This window comes from Balaenoptera ricei, chromosome 5 (genome assembly GCF_028023285.1).
Source record: "Balaenoptera ricei isolate mBalRic1 chromosome 5, mBalRic1.hap2, whole genome shotgun sequence".
NCBI lineage: Eukaryota > Metazoa > Chordata > Mammalia > Artiodactyla > Balaenopteridae > Balaenoptera > Balaenoptera ricei.
This window is the reverse complement of record NC_082643.1, coordinates 97,981,103-98,005,554: the sequence shown is the minus strand read 5'-3', so window position 1 is coordinate 98,005,554 and position 24,452 is coordinate 97,981,103. Positions and strand designations below refer to the sequence as shown.

General features: G+C 35.3%; 2 protein-coding genes and 1 pseudogene across 5 annotated transcripts in view; 2 read left to right on the top strand and 1 right to left on the bottom strand.

Moving 5' to 3' along the window:
- Positions 1-792: 792 nt before the first annotated feature.
- DCAF16 (DDB1 and CUL4 associated factor 16) lies at positions 793-12,766 on the bottom strand. Of its 2 annotated transcripts, none has more exons than XM_059923286.1 (2): positions 12,524-12,766; positions 793-3,919 (listed from the first exon to the last, which is right to left on the bottom strand). In XM_059923286.1, exon 2 carries the CDS (start codon positions 3,277-3,279, stop codon positions 2,629-2,631), a length of 651 nt encoding a protein of 216 aa, XP_059779269.1. In that variant the 5' UTR covers positions 3,280-3,919; positions 12,524-12,766; the 3' UTR covers positions 793-2,628. The 2 variants fall into 2 exon arrangements, with proteins under 2 accessions (XP_059779269.1, XP_059779268.1); XM_059923285.1 differs by having other exon boundaries at positions 793-3,904.
- NCAPG (non-SMC condensin I complex subunit G) overlaps positions 12,755-24,452 on the top strand; it is a 38,743-nt gene continuing 27,045 nt past the window's right edge. For 2 of the 3 annotated variants that reach the window (XM_059923283.1, XM_059923282.1), the window contains exons 1-9: positions 12,755-13,089; positions 14,039-14,242; positions 14,757-14,985; positions 16,749-16,894; positions 17,179-17,263; positions 18,284-18,476; positions 18,945-19,094; positions 22,687-22,827; positions 23,433-23,556. In XM_059923283.1, coding sequence (XP_059779266.1) covers positions 12,979-13,089; positions 14,039-14,242; positions 14,757-14,985; positions 16,749-16,894; positions 17,179-17,263; positions 18,284-18,476; positions 18,945-19,094; positions 22,687-22,827; positions 23,433-23,556 — 1,383 coding nt within the window. In that variant the 5' untranslated portion in view covers positions 12,755-12,978. Of the gene's footprint in view, positions 13,090-13,328; positions 13,405-14,038; positions 14,243-14,756; positions 14,986-16,748; positions 16,895-17,178; positions 17,264-18,283; positions 18,477-18,944; positions 19,095-22,686; positions 22,828-23,432; positions 23,557-24,452 lie in introns of those variants that run through there. The other variant, XM_059923284.1, reaches the window with a different exon arrangement.
- Positions 22,105-22,205, top strand: LOC132366854 (U6 spliceosomal RNA; annotated as a pseudogene).

Sequence of the window (24,452 nt, the reverse complement as noted above, 5' to 3'; positions counted from 1 at the left end):
AAAATCATTTATCATGTAAGAGAATTTATGTTTTCAGTAAGAAAACAACCCAAGTGACTTCTAAAGTCCTAATTGCTTTAAGAATCTACTCGAATATCAAAACACTGTTTTCACCATAGAGAAAAAGTTTTAGATGGATAGTTGTGATTGGAGTCCCAGCAAAATAATTCCCTAAAGGTGACCTAACATCTGCCCTCCTCCTGCCATGTCTAGATTTCTTCTGTTAGGAAGCTGATGGGCTTAAAAAAAACATGTTTATGGTCTTCTGGGCTCAAGGTATCTGGACTGTTTCAACAAAAAGAGACTATCTGCACCAAGACAGAATAATACCTTTAAATAACACTGATGTCTGTTGGTTTAGAAATTCTGTTTCCTTACTCTTTTGATAAATATTTCTATAAATAGGGAATAAACTCATCCTTCTTTATCCTAATTATGGGGACTGCATTTAACCAAAGGCCCATGGAGGGAGAGTGTGAAAGTGGTAAATTCACCCCTAACCCCACACCATGGCACACAAAAAGAAGTAAAGGCTTAAGGCTTATTCAGGTACCTATCATTTTGAGCAACCCGGAATTACTTATATACAAACAAATGGGTTCAGATCTGGGTCCTGACTGAATATCTGACACTTTCCCTCTTCAAGTATGTTTCTTTTCTAGAGCTGCCAAGTCACCTCCTTTCAGATACACTGTATCTCCATGGACTCTATCCAGCACTTGGTGAATGTTGAATATGCCTTAAGCAAAGCAGAATCTATTTCATTCGTGAAGAATAAATGACCATACTCTGTTCAGCATGTACAAAGCTGTTGGTTTATTCAGCTGGGAAGCTGGGGAAAGGCTTCCTTTGGGAATGAACAGCAAAAATGTGTTCATGAACAAGGCACTTTTACACACACACACACACACACACACACAGGAACATATTATGGTTACATAAACATCAACATATTTTAATTTTTAGACCCCTCTACCTCTTCCCACCTTCCCCTAAAAAAAAACAAAAAAAACAAAAAAAACCACAAAAAACAAAGAAAGAAAGAAACAGGTTTTTGTAACATTTTAAAAACCAACTTCATAGAACATCTACACAGGAAGTTACTGATACATTCAGTTACACTAACATTATATGGTTTCAGTTCAGTAACAAATTTTCCATTAACAAATATTTTTTTCTACCTACTATAATTCCCTCCTTTTTCCTCAAGAGGAGGCAACTAAGGTTCAGCAGGAACTACTCATTCGGTTATAAACATTCTCCTCTCTCCTTAAAGTTGCTATACATTTATAGAATTTGTGATTCCATTAATGCTTCAATTTTTTGATGCCACACTGTATACAGCACTTAATTATGGAGAATAGGAAAAAGCAAAACTAAAATAAGGAAGGATATATGATATATCTTTAACAATCTGTTTTCTGATTCCCTTTAGATGCCCAGTCAACCAGGGTCACACAAAGGTTTCACTCTTTATTGGAGGTATGTGAAAAGACTTACTGGTCTCATGCATTTTATGTATGTTGATTTCTACGTTTTGACTCATCTAAATAAACACAGCAAGACTCATTTACAAGGGTACATATCCTTTCTATTCAGCCAGAAAAAAAATCTAAAGCTAGATGTAGAAAAACAATGATGCTAAAAAACTCTTCAACTTCAGACTGTATTAGGCTGAGATTTTCTGCAGTAAAGTTCCTGAAAAGTTTGCAATGGACGTGGAAAGTGCATGAAATACTGCTTCAGGGAACATCATACAGATGAAATACTTTAATCCACTAACATAAATGCTCTCTTAATTTTTTCCCATTGGTCTTTGGAATGGGTTTTATTTGTTCTTGACTAAGGTCTGGATGCCAAGATGCAGGAAATCTATTGCCTACAGAACAGGTGTCTGTTTAATCCCCAGGTATGATCTTATAAGCCACTTTAACTAGAGACAGCCTGGTGGGAGCCTATAAAATGTTTATACTGTAACTGCAGGTTCCATAATAGGTTTGGAGCAGTGTAGGCTACTACTACACTACTGCACTCCCTCCCCCCAAAATAGGAACTCCTAAAGGGTGCCATATGTAGGTCTACCAATATAAAAAGTGGGAGATAAATCCATATTCCCACCATTTTCTTTTATCTAGTTATTCAATTTAACTCAACTACCTCCCTAGAAATGAATATCAGAGAAAAGTATGCTCAGAAGGGTGTTACTGGGAGTAGCTAACTTACCACTTTCCACAATGGCTATTCTGAAGGTTGGGAAACAAATCGGGTAGTGGCTTCCTTTTCCTTCCCATTAATAATTAGGTGTCTAGTTAAGTCCATTAGACAGGCAGAGTAAATTGCAGGGAGAACTAAGTGTGGAGAATAGTCAACTTATCTCTTGTAATAAGGTCCCTTTTGACTAATTCTCCACTGAAGTTCTCATTTTAACCACAGGGTCTTTCAAAGGGAATGCTCACAATGCGCATCTTCTGTAGTTGAGTTACAGGACTCTTGGGTATTATATTCAGTACTTGATCGTATTTTGGCATATCAGGACAGTTTCGTTGTTAGTTTCTCAACTGTGGGCTGTGGAACTGTATTCCTTTCTCAACTGGCAACACGAGAGATATGAGAAGGAACGGTGGATCTTTATAGTGATGCAGTTAGGAGTTTGTTAACTGCCTTTTGGAAGTCAGTGTAGGAGTAAGTAGTGTTGATGGATTCAGTGCGGGTTGTTTCCTTAACTGTTTTAGTTAACCAGCCACAGCAACAACCAGAAACACATGAATTAGGAATTTGTTTTAGGTACTCAGGTATGGGAGTGGCTCTACTCAATGTTCGGCTTAACTGTTTGGTGGCAAATTGCAGTGCCCCATTTAGAGTGGCATGATCTCTAGAAAGCCGGCTGGGACTCATAAGGGGCTTTTGAAAAGGTGGGACTCCACAAGAAGCTAGAGGAGGCCATTCAGGAATTGGTTCCAGTTTGGGTACACAATGGGAGCAATGGGAGAGTCTTAGTCCTATCTCTCGAAGTATATGGACTGGTGTGCTAGCATCCAAGAGTTTAGCATGATACAACCAGGAATTAGGATTTAAAGGTTTCCAAGTTGTAGAATATTTTAAAAGGCACTTAACCTGCCAGGCAAGACTCTCAAGAGGTGTTAGGTTGGGCACCACAGGGTCCTCTTCTTCAGAGGAATCCCACTCTTCCCCAGAACTCTCATTTAGGTAGTTAGCATTTTCTTCTTCCTCACTTTCTGATTCTGATAAGGGGTCAGGAGAGGGATTTCTAGGACCCATTAGAATAGAACAACAGTATAGAAAAAAAGGTACCAGAAAAAGGTAACAATCTAAGCCAGTAAAACACTAACACTGGCAAATAGAAGCAGAAGATGAGAAATCCTTTCAATAGGATTCATTTGTCTGTTTCTCAGTCTGTTACACACACACAGTATGCCTCTGGCTCGCACCACTGTGCAGTTCTTCAAGATTATGTTGTATATTCTTCACTTACAAAGAAGACAGCTCAGTTCTCAGGACCAGTTCAGTGTGTAAAATTTAGTCACTTACCAGTGGCACAGGTCAGAGTCTCTCCTTCAAATCCTGGCTACCCAAGAAGAGAAGGGGTCCTCATCTAGGCAAGCTGATTTTCTTAGCATGGTCTCAACTGGTTGTGAAATTATGAAGAGACACTTTGTGTACTCTTTTTTGCTGGCAGGGATATTATATCTATTTTCGTAATGAAAAGAAACTCAGTGGTCGCCTTCTTTGTCCGCTGGTGCAGCAACTTTTGTGCAGGGGGATGGTGGGACGAGTTGTCAAGAATCTGTCTGGTGTGCACGGATCCGATGTTTTCCATAGGTGGTGCAAGTGTCCTTGGAAACTGCTGACTTAGTTGTTGGACTATCTGGAAAGTAGCCTTAACCTGTGAATGAGAAGACTAGAGACATGATATTAAAGCCTGAAAGCACTGGGTAACATTATTATCCATCTAACTTCATAGAGTATCCAAGCACATTGATGTTGAGCAAGAAGCCTTATCAGCTTTCCCATCTCTAGCACATAGGTTTAGGCAGAGTTTCCTACTGGGAATGGATCCTACCATGACAAAATTGGGAAGGAGAGCCTGGGGCTACTTCAATCTTTTGTTGGCACATATCTGGGCTAGCTTGTTTTTTATCATGCAGTTCTAGCCCAGGAAATTACTTCTGCAAAAGCAGATCCCTTATGCTCCAAACTCCAAATAGGGAGCTATAAAAGATATCTTTTTTATCTTTAGAGGTGCTTGTTGGGATTAGTTCTAGGGGACCTGTGCTGGTTGTAGAGTTCTATACGTTGGAACTCTTGCTGGGACCCCAGAGGTTGTGGTCCTATGACCATACTCTATAGATAATGAGGGAAGATGGCAGGTATAAATCTTAATATAGCAGGAGTTACAATGAATATAAACAGCTTAAACTGACAATTAAAAGGCAGACATTCAGACTGGATCAACAAAACAAAACAAGATTTAACAATATGCTAACAAAAGATATTTTAAAGCAAAAAGACCCAAAAAAGGTCAAAGCTAAAAATATGAAAAAATATATATCAGGTAACTGTGGACCAGAATAAAGCTGGGACAGCAATCTTAATAACCAACAAAAAAGATTTCAAGCCAAAAAAATATAAGGGACAAAGATTGATGATAATACTAGTAAAAGGAAAACAATGAAAGTGATACACTCATCATAAACATCTATGACCCTAAAAGCACATCCTCAAAATTTCTCTAGTAACAACTAATAGAACTGACAGGGGAATATAAGCAGGGATACAAGCATTCTGAAAGAGTTAAAATATTAATATACTTCAGGTATTATATTATTTAAGTATACAAAACTCTATACCAAACAAAACAGATATTAAGTACACACATATACACACACACACACACACACACAAATAGTTCATGCATTAGGTTATAAAGTATAACTAGATTCCAAAGGGTCATTTCATTTAGACTAAATTCTCTGACCATAATGCAATAAAAGTAGATATTAAAGGTTAGTTAAAAGTAATCCTATGTTAGGATACTAAATAGCTCATGAATTAATAAAATGGAAATCATAAAAGATATTAGATATAAAACTGAATAATAACCCCACAAGCAAAAATTTGTGGGGTATGGTCAAACCAGTACCTAGAAGAAATTTATAGCTTTGAATACATTGATGAGGTAACAAGGAAGTTTAAATACGCACAAGCATCCAATTCAAGACAATGGAAAAGCAACAGCAAAATAAGCAGAAAGGAAATAATAAAGGCAGTTAAACAGTATATAAAAGAATAATAGAGTGATAAAACTGAAAGACGGTTTTCTGAAAATATGAATAAGAAAAGCAAAACTGGTGAGACTTATCAGGAAAGAGATTTAAAAATACCCCCCCAAAATTAAAAACGTAATGTATGCTAAAATGTGAAAACCTAGATAAAATGGTTAAAATTCTAGAAGAATATAAAATTCTAAAATTTGTACAGGAAGAAATAGATAACTTGAATAAAACAGACCAGTATTAAAGAAACTCAAAAAGTAACAACCTCCTATTAAAAACACCAGGTGCAAATGGTTTTATAGGAGAGTTCCACTAAACTTCCAAGGAACTTAATACATATTTTATATAAACTGTTCCAGAAAAAAGAAAAATAGCATAAAACTCCTTTTATGAGGATAATAAAATATTAATTCCAAATCTAGAGATGAAGCAAATAAGGCTCATTTCATTTGCAAAAATTTCAAATATTACCTAACAAAATGTAATAGTGTATTAAAGAAAAAATGAACGTCATAATCATGTAGAGCTTATCATAGGAAAGAATATCTCAACTTCATAAAATTTATAAATATAAGTCACTACAGCAATAAATTAGATAATTTTATTAACTATGGATATTTAACTGTTCTTAGTTCTTGATCAACACCTATTTATGTTTTAAAAAACAAAATGCTCTTACCAAACTAGGAAGAGAAAGTTACTTTCTCAACAAGGTAAAAATTATCTACCAAAAACTTTCAGCAAATATCCTAAATGAGAAACTTAAGATATATTCCCTTTAAAAATGAAATTAGGGAATTCCCTGGTGGCACAGTCGTTACGAATCCGCCTCTCAATGCAGGGGACAAGGGTTCTATCCGTGGTCCAGGAAGATCCCACATGCCGCAGAGCAACTAAGCCCGTGTGCCACAACTGAGCCTGCACTCCAGAGCCCGCGTGCCACAACTACTGAAGCCCGCGCACCTACAGCCCGTGCTCCACAAGGAAGAGTAGCGCCCGTTTGCCGCAACTAGAGAAAGCCCGAGCGCAGCAACAAAGACCCAACGCAGCCAAAAATAAACAAATTAAGTAATTAAAAAAATGAAATTAGATAAGGATGACAAGGACTGATATTGTGTACCAAAGTCCTAATCAATGTTTTTTTTTAAAAGTGTGAGAACTGGAAAAAAAGATATAAAACTACTAATTTACAGATGATATGGTCATCTAACATTAAAAAAGCCTAACTTATAAACTATTAGAGCTAATAAAAGAGTTCAACAAAGTTCCTGGATCTGAGATTAACCTATGACTATTCATTAATTTAGTTATACAGCACTTACAATTTTCCAGGTACTATTCTAGGAACTGCACAAATGTTAAGTCATTTAAAATTCTCCTAACAATCCTATAAGATAGGTACTTTTATTGTCCCCATTTTATACATGAGGTTTAAGCTACCTGTCCAGGGTCATACATCTACTAAGTGATGGAATCAGGATTTGACCCCAGGCACTCTTAACAACAGCAATACTAACCATAAAATGTATTACATACATCACTTGCACAATAGGGGCAAAAAAAAAACCTATAAAGGATTTAAGAACTAATCAATAATATGCGAGACCTCTATGAAGAAGACTGTAAAATTCTAATCAAGGACATAGATGATTTAAAATAGACATTCCATGCTCTTGGATGGAACAATGAATATTATAAAGATAACCTTTTTTCCAAATTAATTTATACAATTCCAATATGTTAAGAATAAAATTCCACATATAGCTAAACAAACTATTTAAACAGAAGAGTAAAGTAAATATCGTGGCCTACAGGATATTAACACATATTATTACACGTTACAGAAGCCACAGAAATTAAAATAGGGTGGTTAGTTTAAGAACAAATAGTCCAATGGAACAAAGCTCAGAAATAGAGCCACGTAAGATTTAAGAATATAGTATACAGTAAAGTTGGCACATAAATCAAGGGGGAATGAATGTATTTAGTATATAATAATATTGGTAAAAACTGGCTCATTACATGAAGAAAAATAAAACTGTATACCTATATAATGCCACATACAAAGGAGGACTCATGACAGGTTAAACACCTAAATGAGAATTGTAAAACTATATAGTTAATAGAATATAATGCAGAATATCTTTGTGACTTAGGGCCAGAGAAGGACTTCTTAAAAAAACATAAAGCACAAGACCAAAATACGATGAATTCAATCACATCAAAATTAATATTTCTGAAAAAAAATTAATATTTCTGGATTGAACTAAACACATCAAGAACAAAGTTAACTACAAATCAACAACCAAAAAGGTAGCAATCTCAATAAAGAAATGGACAAAGGACAAAAATATCCAATTTACAGAAGAGAAAATCCACAGGCCATGAACTATATGATGAGTAAAGAGATATCACATTATTCTATTATTTTGGTAAAAATTAGAAAGCTGGACAATGCCAAGTGTTCGTGAGGGGACTAAAGGAACTCCCTTAGAAACCAGCACTACTGGTGGGATTACAGACTGGGGTAACCTTTCTGAAGAGCAATCTGGCAGCACTACTTAGTCAATCTATTTGCACAACTCATGATGCAGGAATTCTACTCTTGGGTGTATATACAGCAGAGAAATTCTCCATAAGACCAACATGTACTCTGAGGAGTCATCTTTGATGGTAAAGAAATAGAAGCATTCCAGGCTTCCATCACTGGAGGAGTGGATAGGTAACATGTGTTAAAAGCACATTAGAAGTATACATAGCAACATGGATGGACTAAAGGCATAGGTCTGAATGAAAAAAGCAAAACCAAAATATCAAGATCCCACTCATGCCATTATGTAGGAATGATTTCCAAAATGAAAGTTAGTAAACATCTCTAGTTTCAAATACACACTGAAGTGGATATGGTCTGGCTTCGTGTCAGTACTCTTCCTCTAAAAAACATTTCTCTGGCTTCTACTCTTTCTTTATCTAATTTAGTTCTCTGCAGTGTCTGGCATGTATTAGGGGCTTAGCAAATTTTTTGAAAAAATTAATGAGAGAATGATGAAGGCCTGCTGTAAGTAACTATACAAGCATGTTTCACTTTTATTCTAGGGAGACAAAAATTCCTAAATTATATTCAGGTAATTTGGTAGTATGTTGTACAAAGACAAATGAAATAATTTTTTTAAACAAGATCAACAAAGATAATGCTACTAAAGCAATATAAAGGTCACTGCTTATAACTTCATCTTTAAGAACATGAGTGCAAATACTTTTAAAAGTTTATAATATTATTACCTACTTCAATCTGAAAACAAAAGGAAAATTTAAAACATACCATAAGTATTTTATTGAGACAGGTGTTAACTTTTTTTAAAAAATTAATTAATAATTTATTATTTATTTTTGGCTGTGTTGGGTCATTGTTGCTGTGCCCGGGCTTTCTTTAGTGTGGCGAGTGGTGGCTACTCTTCGTTGTGGTGCGCGGGCTTCTCATTGTGGTGGCTTCTCTTGTTGCGGAGCATGGGCTCAGTAGTTGTGGCTCGCGGGCTCTAGGGCACAGGCTCAGTAGTTGTGGCGCACGGGAAGTCCCCAGGTGTTAGCTTTAATTCTTCTGTCCTCTTATATTTTTACTATTTTCATTTCAACCAGATTCCATTTGCATGATTATTGATTGGCTATACTTCAGTAATTATGTTGCTCAAAGCATTCTTTAAAAGGCTCACTCTACTTTTTTTTGTTAAGCAAAAATAAGACAAAGTTTCTTTGAAGGCATATGTAAATTCTAGAGTGAACCCATCACTGTTACCTCTTTACATTGCATGAGTAACAATACCCTCATATCAAAAGTGAATTAACTGCTTACTCTGTATACTCCCATGCATAATTTACTTTGAAAGAACCATTTTTCTGTAATTTCAGAACTAAATAGCCTTACCATATGAATTAGTTTGCTTACTTTAGTTGCTACAATTTGTTCTTTTCCCTATAGCATTAAAAGAAAAAGTAAAGGTAAGCTAAAGGCAGTGAGTTTAAGCTTAATATAGCATCTTTTTTTTTTTTTTACCAGTTTTATCGAGGTATGATTGACAAATTACATATATTTAACATGTACAATGTGATGCTTTGATATATGTATTCACTGTGAAATGGTTACCACAATCAAGCTAATTAACATATCCATCACCTCACAGTTACTCTTTTTTTTTTTTTTTTTTGCATGTGATGATAACACTCGAGATCTATTCTCAGCAAATTTCAGGTATACATGATAAACTATAGTCACCATGATGTACATTAGGTCTCCAGAAAGTTTGTATGCTTTGATATCTATTTCCTCCACCCGCTAGCCACTGATAATTCCCATTCTACTCTTTATTACTAGGAGTTCAACTTTTTAAGATTCCACATATAAGTGGGATCATACAGTATTTGTCTTTCTGTGTCTGGTTTATTTCACATGGCAGAATGTCCTCCAGGTTGACCCATGTTATTGTAAGTTGCAGGATTTCCTTCTTTTTAAAGACTGAATTGTGTATGTATATAAATGTCACATCTTCTTTATTTATTCATTCATTGATGGACACAGATTATTTCCGTATCTTGGTTACTGTGAATAATGCTGCAATTAACATGGGAATGCAGATATATCTTTGAGATAGTAATTTTATCCTTTGAATATATACCAAGAAGGGGGATTGCTGGATTATATGATAGCTCTATTTTTACTTTTTTGAGGAACCTCCATATTGTTTCCCACCAATGTGTATAAGGGTCCTCATCCTCACCAACACTTGTTATCTTTTGACTTTCTGATAATAGCCATCCTGACAGGTGTGAAGTGATACCTTATTGTGGTTTTGATTTGCATTTCCCTGATGATTAGTGATGTTGAGCTCCTTTTCATATACATGTTGGCCATTTGTATGTGTTCTCTGGAAAAATGTCTATTCAGGTCCTTTGCTCATTTTTAAAACAGGTTATTATTAATTTTTTTGCTACTGAATTATATGAGTCCTTATATATTTTTGATATTAACATCTTACGGGATATATGGTTTGAAAATATTTTCTCCCATTCCAAAGGCTGCCATTTTTGTAATCTAGTATCTTTTTTTTAACTTTTCAGATAATGTTCCAAAAATATGTTATTAATCCCCCCTGCCCAAGCTGGTCAAAATATAGTAAGGCTGACCTCTGGTGGCCAGATGCCTCATCCTCCAGTAATGACAAAATGGTTTGAAGTCACCTCTCATTTGTGGGTAACCAAATAAAATATGGTAAATGAAATAATATTGTTAGAAACTTCACAGTTAAACAAAGCAACAAAGGTAGCAGGCGCCCAAAGCATAAGGAGAGCTGAGCAATTAAAGGCCACAAAATAAGAAAGATGCCTCCAAATATCAGTTTGTTCTAACTTTTAGTTCACCAGTTGATTTTACATGAAAAACAAATGGTATATTCAGTGGTTCCCAAAGTAAGAATAGTTCTACACTATCTAATACTGTAGTCACTAGCCCCATGTCTATTGAGCAGTTTGAAATGTAGCTAGTGTAAAATAATTCCCAATTTCAAAGACTTAATAGGAAAAAAAAGAATGTAAATTATCTCATCAATATAATTTATGTTGAGTACATGTTGAAATGATATTTTGGATATAGTTGGTTAAAAAATTAATGCCCGTTCTAGGTTTCTTTCACCACAGCTGTCTAGGCATTCTACATTTTAGCTACAGTGAGATTATAAATGTTATCAAGTATATTCCATGCACTCTTAAACCTCTGTGCTTTCCCTCTAGCTGATTAACCTAAAATACCCACCCCTCTTGCCTTTTCAGAAATTAGACATCTTGATCATTTTGAAATTACGGGCAACCCAACTGCTACCATATTTACTATTTTAACTAGCATTTGAATACCTGCAATGCTTCAGGAATTAGGACTATGAAGAGAACAGATGAATAAATTATGGCATGCTCATACAATAGAATTCTAGAGCAACCTATATGTACCTCAGTTTCCTCTTCTTAAAAAGACAGAAAGAACTTACAAGGGTTGTGCCTAAGGATTAAATGAAGTAAAGTGCTTAGAACAGTGTCTTGGCATATAAGGTGATGAAATAAAATTCATATTTTATGACAAGACAAGAAAAATTTAAACATAAAGTTTTTCTCTGCCTGTTTGGGCCTCCTCCCTCCCCTTTAGTGTGTGTTGTGTATCTGCACTAAACAAACCTCCTTAGGAGATAACCTTCTTTCTTAATCTTGTAAGGAGTCAAGATGACCCATGACCTACTACTCCCTTTGTAACTACAGATCTGGATTGTGTAAACTGTCAATAATACGTCATTTGACATATAACCGTTTGTCTCAAAAACATATCTTACTATGCTTAGACCTCAAAAGGGCAGGACAGTCCTCAGAGCTTCCTGAAAGATTGTCTCACAGGTTATAACCTTCAGGTTGGCTTGAATAAAATTTTCCATTTCTTTCCTAGATCAACCATTGATTAACTTTTTCTCGACAAAGGGTCCAAAAGGTGTTAAGTTATTGTTATGAAACTATCAATATGAATAAACCTCAAAAATAATACTGAGTGAAAAAAGCAAGTTGCACATAGGATCATTCATATAATGTTAGAACATGAAAACAATACAAGATACTTATTCAGAGATTTATTCATATATCATTAATACATAAAAATTAACAGTAAATTCAGAAAATCCATTGCTGCTGGGGAGGAATGGTAGTTCAACAGGAAAAAAGGTGTACAGGCTGCTTTGTAATCTATTTCCTTAGATGTTAATTTTTGTCTCAAATAATTCCATTAAAAATCAGTTTAAAGACTTAGTTCCTGCCGGAAGGCACTCCAAATTTCTTTATCTTACCATCACCCTAAACTCTTTTTCCATTCTGTGTTGAAAACATTGCCGTTATGCACCTTTGTAAACAGGCCTCGAAAGCCGGTACATCTAGAACAAGCTGTACCTAAATTAACCCGTGCCTCTCTTCCCATACTGCCTTCCACGTTTGCAGACTCTCCACCAGACGCGGACCTAAGGCTTAAAAATACTGCGGCCCGCCTCCATCTGGAGACCTCGGAACATCCTCCTTTTCAGTAGACACCGAGCCGCCGCCCAGCACTTCCGCACGCCCTAGCTCTCCCTTCTTGACGGATCTCCGAACGAACCCCTCCTCCCCCTCAGCGGGAGCAGGGATTCTTCCCCTCAGCAGATTCCCTTTCTCACCCAAGGAGGATCCTTTCTTCTTCCTCGCCTCACTCCCAGCCGCAAGACCCGACTAAGCCTAGCGCCACCAGCTCTGTTCCAACAGTCACTCCGCCGCAAGGCTCGCACTCCGGTGGATACCACTTCCGGGGGCGCCAATTCCTCCTCCTCTTAGAAACGCCTCTTCCCACTCGGAAAACGGTTTAAAAGACCCTAAGCGCAAGCGCCCCACCGGTGCGGTTGAAGGGGGTGGATCCATCTCTTCCCACTCTCGTCGCTCTAAGCTCTCGCGATAGTCTCGCGTATTTCCGTCTCCCGCGGGAGTTATTTGAATGCTCTGGCGGTTACCACGCCCTCGGCTGTCGGCCGCCTGCTGACCCGAGTCTGAAGCGTACTTGTGGAGTCTCCGACAGTGGTCAGTCGGGCCAGCTGCAGCCGAGCGCGGACAGGCTTCGTCACGACCGGGTCCCGGCGCCATGGGGGCGGAGAAGAGGCTGCTGCCGATTAAGGAGGCCTTCCAGCTGGCGCAGCAGCCGCACCAGAACCAGGCGAAGCTGGTGGTGGCGCTGAGCCGCACCTACCGCTCGGTAAGCGATGCGGCCCGCGGCACCGGCCCCCGCCCCTCCCTTCCCCGGCTCGGCCTGGCCTCTCCCAGGGGCTTCCCGCGACCTTCCCGACTCCGCGCACCAAGACTCCAACCTCCTTAACTTTCCCGACCCGGTTCGGAGAGGCACACCCTTCCCCACCCCACCCCCACCTCTTCCCAGCGGCCTCCGGCGCGGACCGTTAATCTTCTGGCGGTGAACGTGGAGAAGCGTTTGCGCCTGGGGGTGACCGGGCATCTAGTGTAGGGCCGCAGCGTGGATCCTGAACGCGGTGCTCCAGCGGCTGTTGTCCTTCAGGTCACCGCCCACATTTAATTACTTAAACCTCGCCCCACTGTTAAATTGTATCAAATCACCAATTAGCAAATTAATCGTTAGGACCTGGCTCTTCTTAGTCATGTAAATACTGTTTGTTTCGTTTTTAAATGAAGCCTCAAGAAGAATAGGACCATGAATTTCGGGAGAATAAATTACCTTGAGGTCCGAGAAAAATTGTAAGTCAGTATAGGGCTTGGGGATATGAGGTAGGATGTGAAAGTTATATCAAAAGGAAATTGCTGTGTAATATTAAGGGTAATACGGTAAAATGCAAAAGCTGTTGTTGATTTTGGGTTTTTCATGAAGAAGCAGATTTTTACGAAACTGATACCAAGGCATCATATTGAGAATTCAAGGGTGTTAAAAAAAAAAATCAGAGGAATCCTTTCACTGTCAAAATTCATGTTTGTTTTCTTCCTGGGAGAAATAAATTTCTCTGGAGAGAAATTTGTGCAAATTTATTTCCCCTTTGATGGCTTGGATAATCGAGAGTTTACTATATAATGATTTTAGTTTGTTTGCGTTAGGGCTGGTGTTTTCAGTGTCTTAGAGTAATGTTGAGAAAAAAGGATTTTATCCCTGCAGTTTGTGAAGGGTTTCTTTTCTCTTTCAGGTGGATGACAAAACAGGTTTTTATGAGGATTTTGTTCATTACCTTAAGTATGCTATGGTGGTCTATAAACGAGAGCCAGCTGTGGAGAGGATAATAGAATTTGCAGCAAAGTTTGTTACTTCATTTCACCAATCAGATATGGAAGATGATGAAGAAGAGGAAGATGGTGGCATTTTAAACTATTTGTTTACTTTTCTATTAAAGGTATAGGAAAACTAGAATTTCGAGGGAATATTGTAGAAAAGTTTACTATTTTAAAAGGGCCATGGGAGTTTGTGTATCTTAGAGAATGAATATCTGGTAATTGAGAAAATGTCTGAACGAATCTGCCTTTTATAGGAAATATTAGAACTGTCATTAAGATTAAAAAGTGAACTTTTAAAAATAACTCCAGCATTATATTTTTAATGATCATTCTGAACCAGTTCTTACATACATTTGTTTGAAATGGGTTCTCTAGTTCAGAAGTAAAGAGTTCCTCTGAAGACGAATATGCTCTTGTAATTTAGCAGATACTTTAGACTGTGTATTTTGAGACTATGTTATGTGATGTGTATTTAGCATGCATATATGGATCAAGGTAGCAATATAGTTTTTCTGCAAGGAATGAAGTATTGCTATAAATTCTTGAATTCTAAACATATAGAATTCAAATGGTATGTCATTATTTAGTAATGGTATGTGACTTGGAATAAATTTTGTTTTGTTTCTGTTTTAGTCTCATGAAGCAAACAGCAATGCAGTTAGATTTAGAGTGTGCCAGCTCATAAACAAGCTCTTGGGAAATATGCCAGAAAATGCCCAGATTGATGATGATTTGTTTGATAAAATTAATGAAGCCATGCTTATTAGACTGAAAGATAAAATTCCAAATGTAAGGATACAGGCAGTTCTTGCTCTTTCACGCCTTCAGGATCCCAAAGACGATGAATGCCTGGTGGTTAATGGTATGTATAGCTCCCTAAATCCTTTTTCAGTTTCACTGACTTTGTTCAATTCTCAGCAGATGAATTTTCTTATTATGAAATATTATGGAAGAGCATAGTTTATATATACACACGCATATATATATATATATATGTAAAAATATATGACTAAAAGAAAATACCCAAGTAGCCACCATCCAACTTAAAAAAAAATAGAGCATCATCAGTACCTCTGAAGCCTCTCTTATGTCCCTTTCTAGTTATATCACTCTCCCTCCGAATTAATGAATATCTTGAATTTTGGGTTCCCTTTTGTTTGTTTAAACAGTTAACCACATGTATATACTTCTAAATAATGTTTAAGTTTTGCCTATCATTTTGTATGTGTTGTGGATCATACTATATTTTTCTGTGCTCTCAACATTATTTCTCATTGTAACATTCATCCATGTTGATAGATTACTGATATACTGTTCTATTGTATGAATGTAAGACAATTTTATTGTTTCTAACATTGATGGACCTTCTAGTTGTTTCCAGTTATTTTCCTCTTAAAATACAGTGTCGTTGCTATGAACTTTCTTACACAGTACATGGCTTCTGGTGCACAGTTTTTCTAGGATATGTACCTAAGGGTGGACTTGTTGGGATATGTGCATTCAGCTTTCTTAGATGAGGTACAAGTGTTCTACAAAACATTTTATCAATTTATATTTCCAATAACAGTGCATAAAAGTGTTCATTGAGCCATATCCTCTCTAGTGTTTGGTACTGTCAGATTTTTAAATTTTTGTTAATCAGGTTGTATGTATCATATGTCATTGTTTTGCATCTTTTCATATATTTAGCAGCCAATTTTATTTCTTCTGTATAATGCCTATTAATGTGTTCTCATTTTTCTATTGGTTTGCTTATTAATTGGAGTTCTTTATATATTCTGAAGGGAAATCCTTGGGTTATATGAATTGTTAGATCTTCCTGCTTTAGATAGATTATTTCACTGTCTTCACTGTGTCTTTTGTTGGGCAGAAATTCCTAATGTCAAAATTATCAGTCTCTTCCTGTATGATTTGCACTTTCTATCTTTTATTTAAGAAATCTTTCTCTACCTCTGGGCTCATAAAGATAGTCATATTCCAGTTTTCCATATATGCCTAGGTTTATTTTGGGAACTCTTCTGGTTTGTTTTTCTCTTTGTCCCTGTTACTACCTTTATAGTTTTGATAACTGGTGGTAGCTGGTATTTTTTGATGTTAAATGAGGGACATTATAATATGTAAAACATACATGTTTAGTAGTCAACATATACTTGATTTTAAAGCCTGGGAAAATCTGATAAATAGAGGTGAATAAATATTTAAATACAGGAAATGAGTTTTGTTCAATGAGTAAAATCAGAAGTTATTTCTTTTTAGGATTCATTAAAAATCAAAATAGTGAGCTCTTTATAAAGCCATATCAGTTTAAAATAAACTGGCTTCCATCCTAGACTTGTTTCTAAATCTTAAAGAGTAGCAAAGACATAATCTGAATGATGGATTTTCCATTATCTTTAGGGTTATTTGTTTTCAGTTTTAGCCTTCCTGCCCAGTCCATTGACTAATTTCTAATTCTGTCCTTTTTAAGGGATGTTGGCAGAAAAAAATCTTCAGCTAAAATTAAATGTGTAAGACTAAAAAATGATTTTTATCATTTTAAAGATTAAACATCAAAATGTGGGTTATCTATGACTATGGCTAACTAATATGTTGTTAGCGTACTAAAATGTATTGCTCTATTTTTAGCATATGCTGCTTTGATTGAAAATGATTCAAATCCAGAAGTTAGGCGGGCAGCGTTATCATGTATTGCGCCATCAGCAAAGACTTTGCCAAAAATTGTAGGGCGCACCAAGGATGTGAAAGAGGCTGTCAGAAAGCTGGCTTATCAGGTAAATAAGTCCAATATCTTATATAGACATGTTCTTAAAAGACAAGAAGCTGTATTCTTAAAATACTTTTGAAAAATATTTGGCACATAATAATTCAATTGAGATTTTTGTGGACGGAGAGTGTAGATAATTCAGGTGGAATCTTATTGCATTAATGTGTTACCAGGTATTAATTTTTTTGGAAATTCTGGATAATTTTCTTAGGTGAAGGAGATATTACTAGTTATAAAATACATAAATTATATTGAGTTTAATGGCCATTTTTTTATTATCATCTCTTTAAGGTTTTAGCTGAAAAGGTTCACATGAGAGCTCTGTCCATTGCTCAGAGAGTAATGCTCCTTCAACAAGGTCTTAATGACAGATCAGGTAAGTTAGATATCATTATAGACAAAACATTAGTAGATTTTGAGGTTAGATTTAAAAGGTTTAGGAAAGAGTGTCCTAAATTAGGTCAGGTAAGCCTATCATTCCCACAGCTTGTCAAAGTTTATCTACGTGTATTGTATAGAATACATTTTCTAGGGTTAAAGGTCTTGGTACTTAGAAGTAGCACAGTTTGTTTTAATTTTTCTGTGTTTTATGTATGGAGAAACTAGAGCTTAAGGCTATAAAAATAACATCAGAAGTAGGGCAGGCTCTCTTTTTCAGCCCTCTCGCTTCCTTTAAAAAAAATGCTGTCTTATCCCTTTTGTGTATATCCTCCTATGAATGTGTTCTGTGTATCCGAAACAATTAGAAATGGTCAGACCAGTATAATTTTTCTAGTTTTTTTTTTCCCCCTTTTTCTCTCTGTTATAGCTGGAGAATCGACTTACAGCAATGATATGAAGAATGATATATTTTAAATTTCCAAACCCCATGAGAAGGCTAAGATGGCTTAATTTTGCTGTAGCAAGAAAACCTGAGTTTGAAGGACTAATGACTAGGATGACTTTAAAAACTAAGAATAAGGTTTTTCAGTGATACATGCCTGTATGATTCACTACTGCACATATCAATCATGTAATAAATGGATGAAGTCAGGCAACAAGTGAAATAATAGGTATTATATATAGTCTAGACTAGTACCTGAAGCCCAGTGAACTCGGGGGAGAAGGAATGCAAAAATATTTTTGTAGGCTGTGGTAGTGGTTGTATATTTGGTTCTGACCTCTTCCATTTTCATATGAAAGTGAGCATCACAGTGACTTTTCACTTTTTACAGTATCATTGTACTTTTAATTTTTTCTTTAGTACGCATTGTTTTGCCTCTGTCTGGTCCCATTTTTATAGTAAATATCGACTTAGTTTACATTGATCTGATAAGAGTTAATTAAAACAGACAAAATATAGGAAATGGAAGCTAGAGGGAGACTTTGTTCACCTGTGTTTCAAATGACTTAACAGATGCTGTGAAACAAGCAGTGCAGAAGCATCTTCTCCAAGGCTGGTTACGTTTCACTGAAGGAAATATATTAGAGTTGCTTCATCGGTTGGATGTGGAAAATTCTTCTGAAGTGGCAGTCTCTGTTCTCAATGCCTTATTTTCAGTGACTCCTCTTAACGAACTGGCAGAAATCTGTAAAAATAATGATGGCAGGTATGTAAAGTATTCATTATTTGAAATATGATACTGATGAACCTCTGCAATTAAAATTAGTCCTCTTCCGCATTACTTAAGATTGTATCAGTACCTTTTATCTACACCTCTTTTGTTTTCTTTAGTCTGGTGGATGTCTTTTTTCCCTTTTTTTCCTCCTTGTGTAAGAACTCACTACTTTATCATAGACTACTTTAGCTGCGTTTTTTGTTTTGTTTTGTTACTTTGATTTTTGCATTAGCTTCATGGAAAGTCCAACAGCATGGATCCCTATTGTGTTTGCTCATTTGATTCTTTTTCTTTTTTCTTTTGGTCTAAATATTTTCATTCTTTGTTGTGTGGATAAGTTAATGACTCTGCAGTTAAAAGGATGGTGGTTATAAATCAAGTCTGCTTATTCCCATTTTTCTACTCAGTTCAAATTTTTACTGGATATTAACATATATTTTGTCTCCCTTTTAAATGAAGGAAATTGATTCCAGCAGATACATTAACTCCTGAAATTGCTTTGTATTGGCGTGTCCTTTGTGAATATTTGAGATCAAAAGGAGAGGAAGGTGAAGAATTTTTAGAGCAGATTTTGCCAGAGCCTGTAGTATACGCTGAGTATTTACTGAGGTAAAATTATTTTCTTTGGTTTGGGTGTACTTGTGTTGTACTTGTGTTGTTGTATGTGTTAACTTCCCAGCCCCCTCCCTCAAAGCCATGCTTGATTGAGAATAAGTTGAAAACCATTTTTTTGGACAGGCAAGGATAAATAGGTATACACATTGAGTCTTTCTAAAGAATATCCTGTGCTGGTCAGTATACTGAAAGACCAAAGTCAATATGTTTTGGGACATTTCCTTAAAGCTGGTAAGATGTAATGATGAACATTTCTCCATAAAGTTGATAATGATGATGTGTTGCTCTTTGAAATTGGTTGGCAAACTTTTTCTAAGTGCCAGACGGTAAATATTTTAGAGTCTGTGGACCATGCTCTCTGTCACAATGACTTAGTTCTGCTGTGGTACTGCAAGAGCAGCCACAGAAAATATGTAATGAATAAGTGTGATTGTTTTCTGATCAATCTTTCATCAACTTTTATGGACACTAAAATTTGAATTTCATATAATTTTCACATGTATATATTTTTACACATATATTTACATATATATATCATTTAAAGATGTAAAAATCTTAGCTTGCAAGCTGTACAAAAACAAGCAGCAGGCTCTATCTGGTGCATGGGCCATAGTTTTCCAACTGACAGGGTGGACATCTGGCCAGTTTTAGTATTAATTAAAACTGTTACTGTTTGGCTTTTGTTTTTAAAAAGTTTTTTCAAAGTATCTTTTTCTTAAATTATTTGAATTACTCTAGTTTCTACTTAGTTCACTTTAAAATTATACAAGTAAAATTGTACAAGTAAAACATGAATGCATTCTTGTCAAAATTCAAATACAGAAGTATACAGAATAAAAATGTGGTATTTCCTCTTACTCCTAATTCCTCAAACCCATTAATCTCCTTAGAGTTAACATCTAAACAATTTGGGGTATACACTTTCAACCCTCTTTCTCTCTACATTCACATACACATATACTAAATGCATGGTTTTTAAAAGTATAACACACTATACATATTTTTGTTTTTTTTCCCACTACTATCTGAGATCATTATATTGGTACATATCAGTACAAATCTATCACAATCTTAATAACAGCCTGTCACTCCATAGTACGGTGGTAACGTTTAATTTACTCTTCTATTGATGGACATTTAGGGTGTTTTCAGTTTTCACTGATGAAGGTGTTTTAAACTTTCTTTACATTTTTATGTATGTTTGGGATTTTGTAGGGTTGATTCCCAGAAATGGAATTGCTGGGCCAAAGGCTATATATTTTTTTAATAGATATTGGTGTGTAGATTTTTAACTTCATGATTTTGATGCATTTTTTAAAAAGCTTTACATATAGTATGGATTATGGGCCTGAATTCTCTTGGTGTGAAATATAGTGTCCTGCTTTCGCGTATAATGGCCCCACATGTAAGTTAGGGAGCAAAGCTAAGAACGTATTTGAATTTTGTATGCAAAACATTGAATCCATAAATATCTTAAATGTGAGCCAATATGGAAACTTATAGCTTGAGCTCATAGTAACATGAAAAACGTGGGAATCTACTTAGAGTTTTAAGGGTAATTATTTCAGGCTTTAATATTTAACTGGAGTATTCATTATAATGCTGTTTGGGCCATGTTGAAATGTACCCAAAAGGAATGAATTTTGATGCAATGCTTAATAATATATGTTTATATAAAAGTAATAAGTGCTCATAGAAGACTGAAAAAATACAAGAAAATATGAGGAAATGTTAAATATTATATTTAAATAACAGAGGGGGAGCATCTCAAAGACTGGTTCACAGATTGATTAATTCTTAGTTACTGAAAATTGACATGTAAAGAGCTTGGTTCCTCTAACTTTAAGAGGTCAGGGATTCTTATATTTCCTTTGTCACTTAATCTGTGAGTTTTGAAATAAGTTACTTGGATCAACTTGTTTTTTTCACGTATAAAAAGGAAAACTTTAAAGATCATATTTAATTATTGAAAGAATACTTAGGAAATAGGATGATTTTCTTTTTGGAGCAATGTCACTAGATAGGATTCGTTTTCTCAAGAACAGAAACAAAATTACATGGAAAAATTGTTTCTTGATAATCTCAAATGTATTCTCAGGCATTTTGTAGCAGGAAGAGTTAGTGACTCAGAATGCTGATATGAAACGATTTCCTGTTAATTGAGGTGTTCACGTAAAGAGAGAAATCGGGGATGTTAAATGAGGCCTATCAAATTTGAGTAAAAAAAGGGACACTAATAGAATTTTAAGAAAGCTACCTTAAATTCTTAGAGAGTTTAAAAAAAGACTTTCTTAAGTGTTCTCTTCATTATAATGACTACCTTTAAAAATGGTTGGAAAGAGACGATTTCATGGTAATTAAAATTGGTAGGTCGATTTTAAGTTGTATTTATGCAGTTCAGGATTTGTAATTATTAATGAAACAACTACTCTTTGAGTATTTTTAAAAATAAATTCAAAGTCTTGATACTATGCATTGTGCTAAAGCTGGGATGGAGAAGTAGGAGGGATTCAAAGGTGAGTGAAGGTTTCTTAGCTTGTCAGAAATCAGTAACTCTACTGATTTATTGATTTTGATAATTATCAGTTTTGTAGCTTTTGTTTAGTTTCCTGCTAGAATCCAAAGGGTGGCTGATGCCCTTGACGGTCCTAATATCATTACCAGAGACTTATGAGCTTTTATTTACTCTTGGCTGTCATTTTATTAGTCAGTTCATTTATTCATCATTATTCTGCAGTGTTTATAACTTGATTTTTGTTGATAATTTAAAATGACATTTTTCATCAGGATTATCATTTCATATATTACTTCCAACCTAAAGGCACCTAGTTGTATAGGTTTAAACTCTTAATTCTACTTAAACTCTTAATTCTGCTTTTAAGTAGCTTTTTTTGTTCCACACAATAAAGGAGACCTTCTGGTAGACTCTTGAATGTTATCTAGGTGAGGGTTGTAAAAGGCTTTAATTTGGGCAGTGATAGTAAAAATAAAAGGGTAGTTGATGGTGCTTGCTTAGTAGCACTTACACTAAAATAAGAACAATATAGAGATTAGTAGGGCCCCTAATCAAGGGTACTACAAATTCATGAAGCTATCTATATTTTTCTGATTTTTTTTAAAAAGGTCATTGTATTCATGCATTACTTATGTAATTACTATTTCTACTACTGTTCTTTTAAACAAAATAATGGTTAATTAAGGATGATGAGTGAAGACTAGCTCTTTCTGAATAATTGGATTTTTGGAGAAGGGATTTAGAACTTTATAATTGAGAATACTAGTGACGTTGAAATAATTAGTTATTTTGAGAGATACAAATATGTACCTTTTGAAAATTTCCCATAGGAAATTTGAATCTTTAATGAAAATATATTTTCCAAATTCTCTTGAATCAAGCCAGTAAGTTCACAGAAGTTCATGACAATAACACAGAAGTTACTCTGTAGATCAGGATTAGTATAACATGGTATAAATATCCATATATTTGGACTGATATGAGCAGAAAATGACCTTTTCTGATGTAATGGGGAGCTGTTTAATGTTTTGAAACAGATTCTACATCTTATTTTAATTGTGCTCGTTTTAGTTATATTCAGAGCATTCCGGTTGTTAATGAAGAACAGAGAGGTGATTTTTCTTATATTGGCAATTTGATGACAAAAGAGTTCATAGGTCAACAATTGATTCTAATTATCAAGTCTTTGGATACCAATGAAGAAGGAGGAAGGTACATTTAAATGTAAACCCTTGTTCTAATTTGCGCTTCTAATTTTATGTGTTGAAATATAGTCTTGTTACAATATGATTAAATATATTTAACCTAGCTCCCTAAAGGGTTATATGAAGTGTTCTCTTTCCTCTTATATAATATATATGGAGTATGTAAGAGGAAATATATTTATATACTGTCTCTGTTTCTCTTTCTCCTAATTTCTCTCTCTCTATATGAATATATGTATATATGGAAACACAAGTTTCTAATTCAGTTCCTTCAGAGTAAATCAATAAAATTGCAGGTTTTTGCTTAGAAATTTCTATTAGTATTACTAGTCCTCTCTATAATAAATGCAGTCTAAAAGATTTGATTCACTTATGGTATTTTGTCATTTCATCATGTTGATTTATGAAAGATTATAGGGCCATTTATAAATTTTTTTTCAGAACGTGAATTTTGGTCTAAAGTCTGTACATATATTTTTGTACCTATAGTGATAAATATAAAAAAGAAGACAAATTAAGTCTGTAATTAAGTCTTCAGAATAGGTGAAATGTTAGAGATATAATGTGTTTCTACTCTTGTATTGAAATTAAAATAGTTCTTTTTGAATGCAGGAAACGACTGCTGGCTATCTTACAGGAGATTCTTACTCTACCCACCACCCCAATATCCCTAATTTCTTTTCTTGTTGAGAGACTGCTCCACATGATTATAGATGATAATAAGAGAACACAGATTGTAAGTAATTTTCTTCATTCTTGATAGAGATAAAAGGTTTTGGTCAATAACATTGAGGGTTGTCTTATTCTCTTTTCAGTACTTTTGGCTGTATTTGTCTTTAATTGCTTTTGTTTTAGTTTTGTTCCTTTATCAAGTCTTTAAACTTCTTAAAACCAAATCTCTCTCACACACACATTTTAAAAAATATCTCCTTTCTTTTACCATACCTATCATTGTGTTGAACCAGTTTGAAATGGAGCAGGTTAGGGAAGAGGTGACATATAGGCATTGGTTGCTAGAAGGTTTGAGGGCCGACTGAATTTATACATACCTGGGTTCAAATCCCCTCGGACGCTTTCTGGATTTGTGGCTTTGCCTGAGTTATTTAATTTAGAATTTTTACCTGTCTGCAAAATAAGAATAACAACGAAATTTATCTTTCATTGTTCAATGAAGCAATGTTCATAAAGTGCTTGGTAAATACAGAAATAAATATTATCTATTATTTTACTATATTCAAGTGTTATTTTCTCTGGGGTAGCCCAAAAAGAGAGGCCTGTATCGTTGATTTTCATAAAATCGTACAGTCTTGGAGTTGCGAGTTAATTCAAAGGTTGTCTTTTCCACTCCTTCCTTCTATAGATATACGTAACATAAATTCTTTCTGCAACATCCCCAGTTAGTGGTTATCCAGCACCTGCTTAAGGTACCTTCATTTGGGATGCAGCTTTTTCCTGAATTGGCCAACTCCAATGCCCAGTGGCTCTGAAAGGAAAGTGTTTAATTTGCTGTCATTATTTATGCCTTGTATACCCAAAGGAGGAATAAAAGAGTATTCTAATTTTTTATATTCCACTCCCATTGGAGCTGAACAAGGGAGGGAGTTGAGGATTTTAGGCAGAAAATTTTAGTTT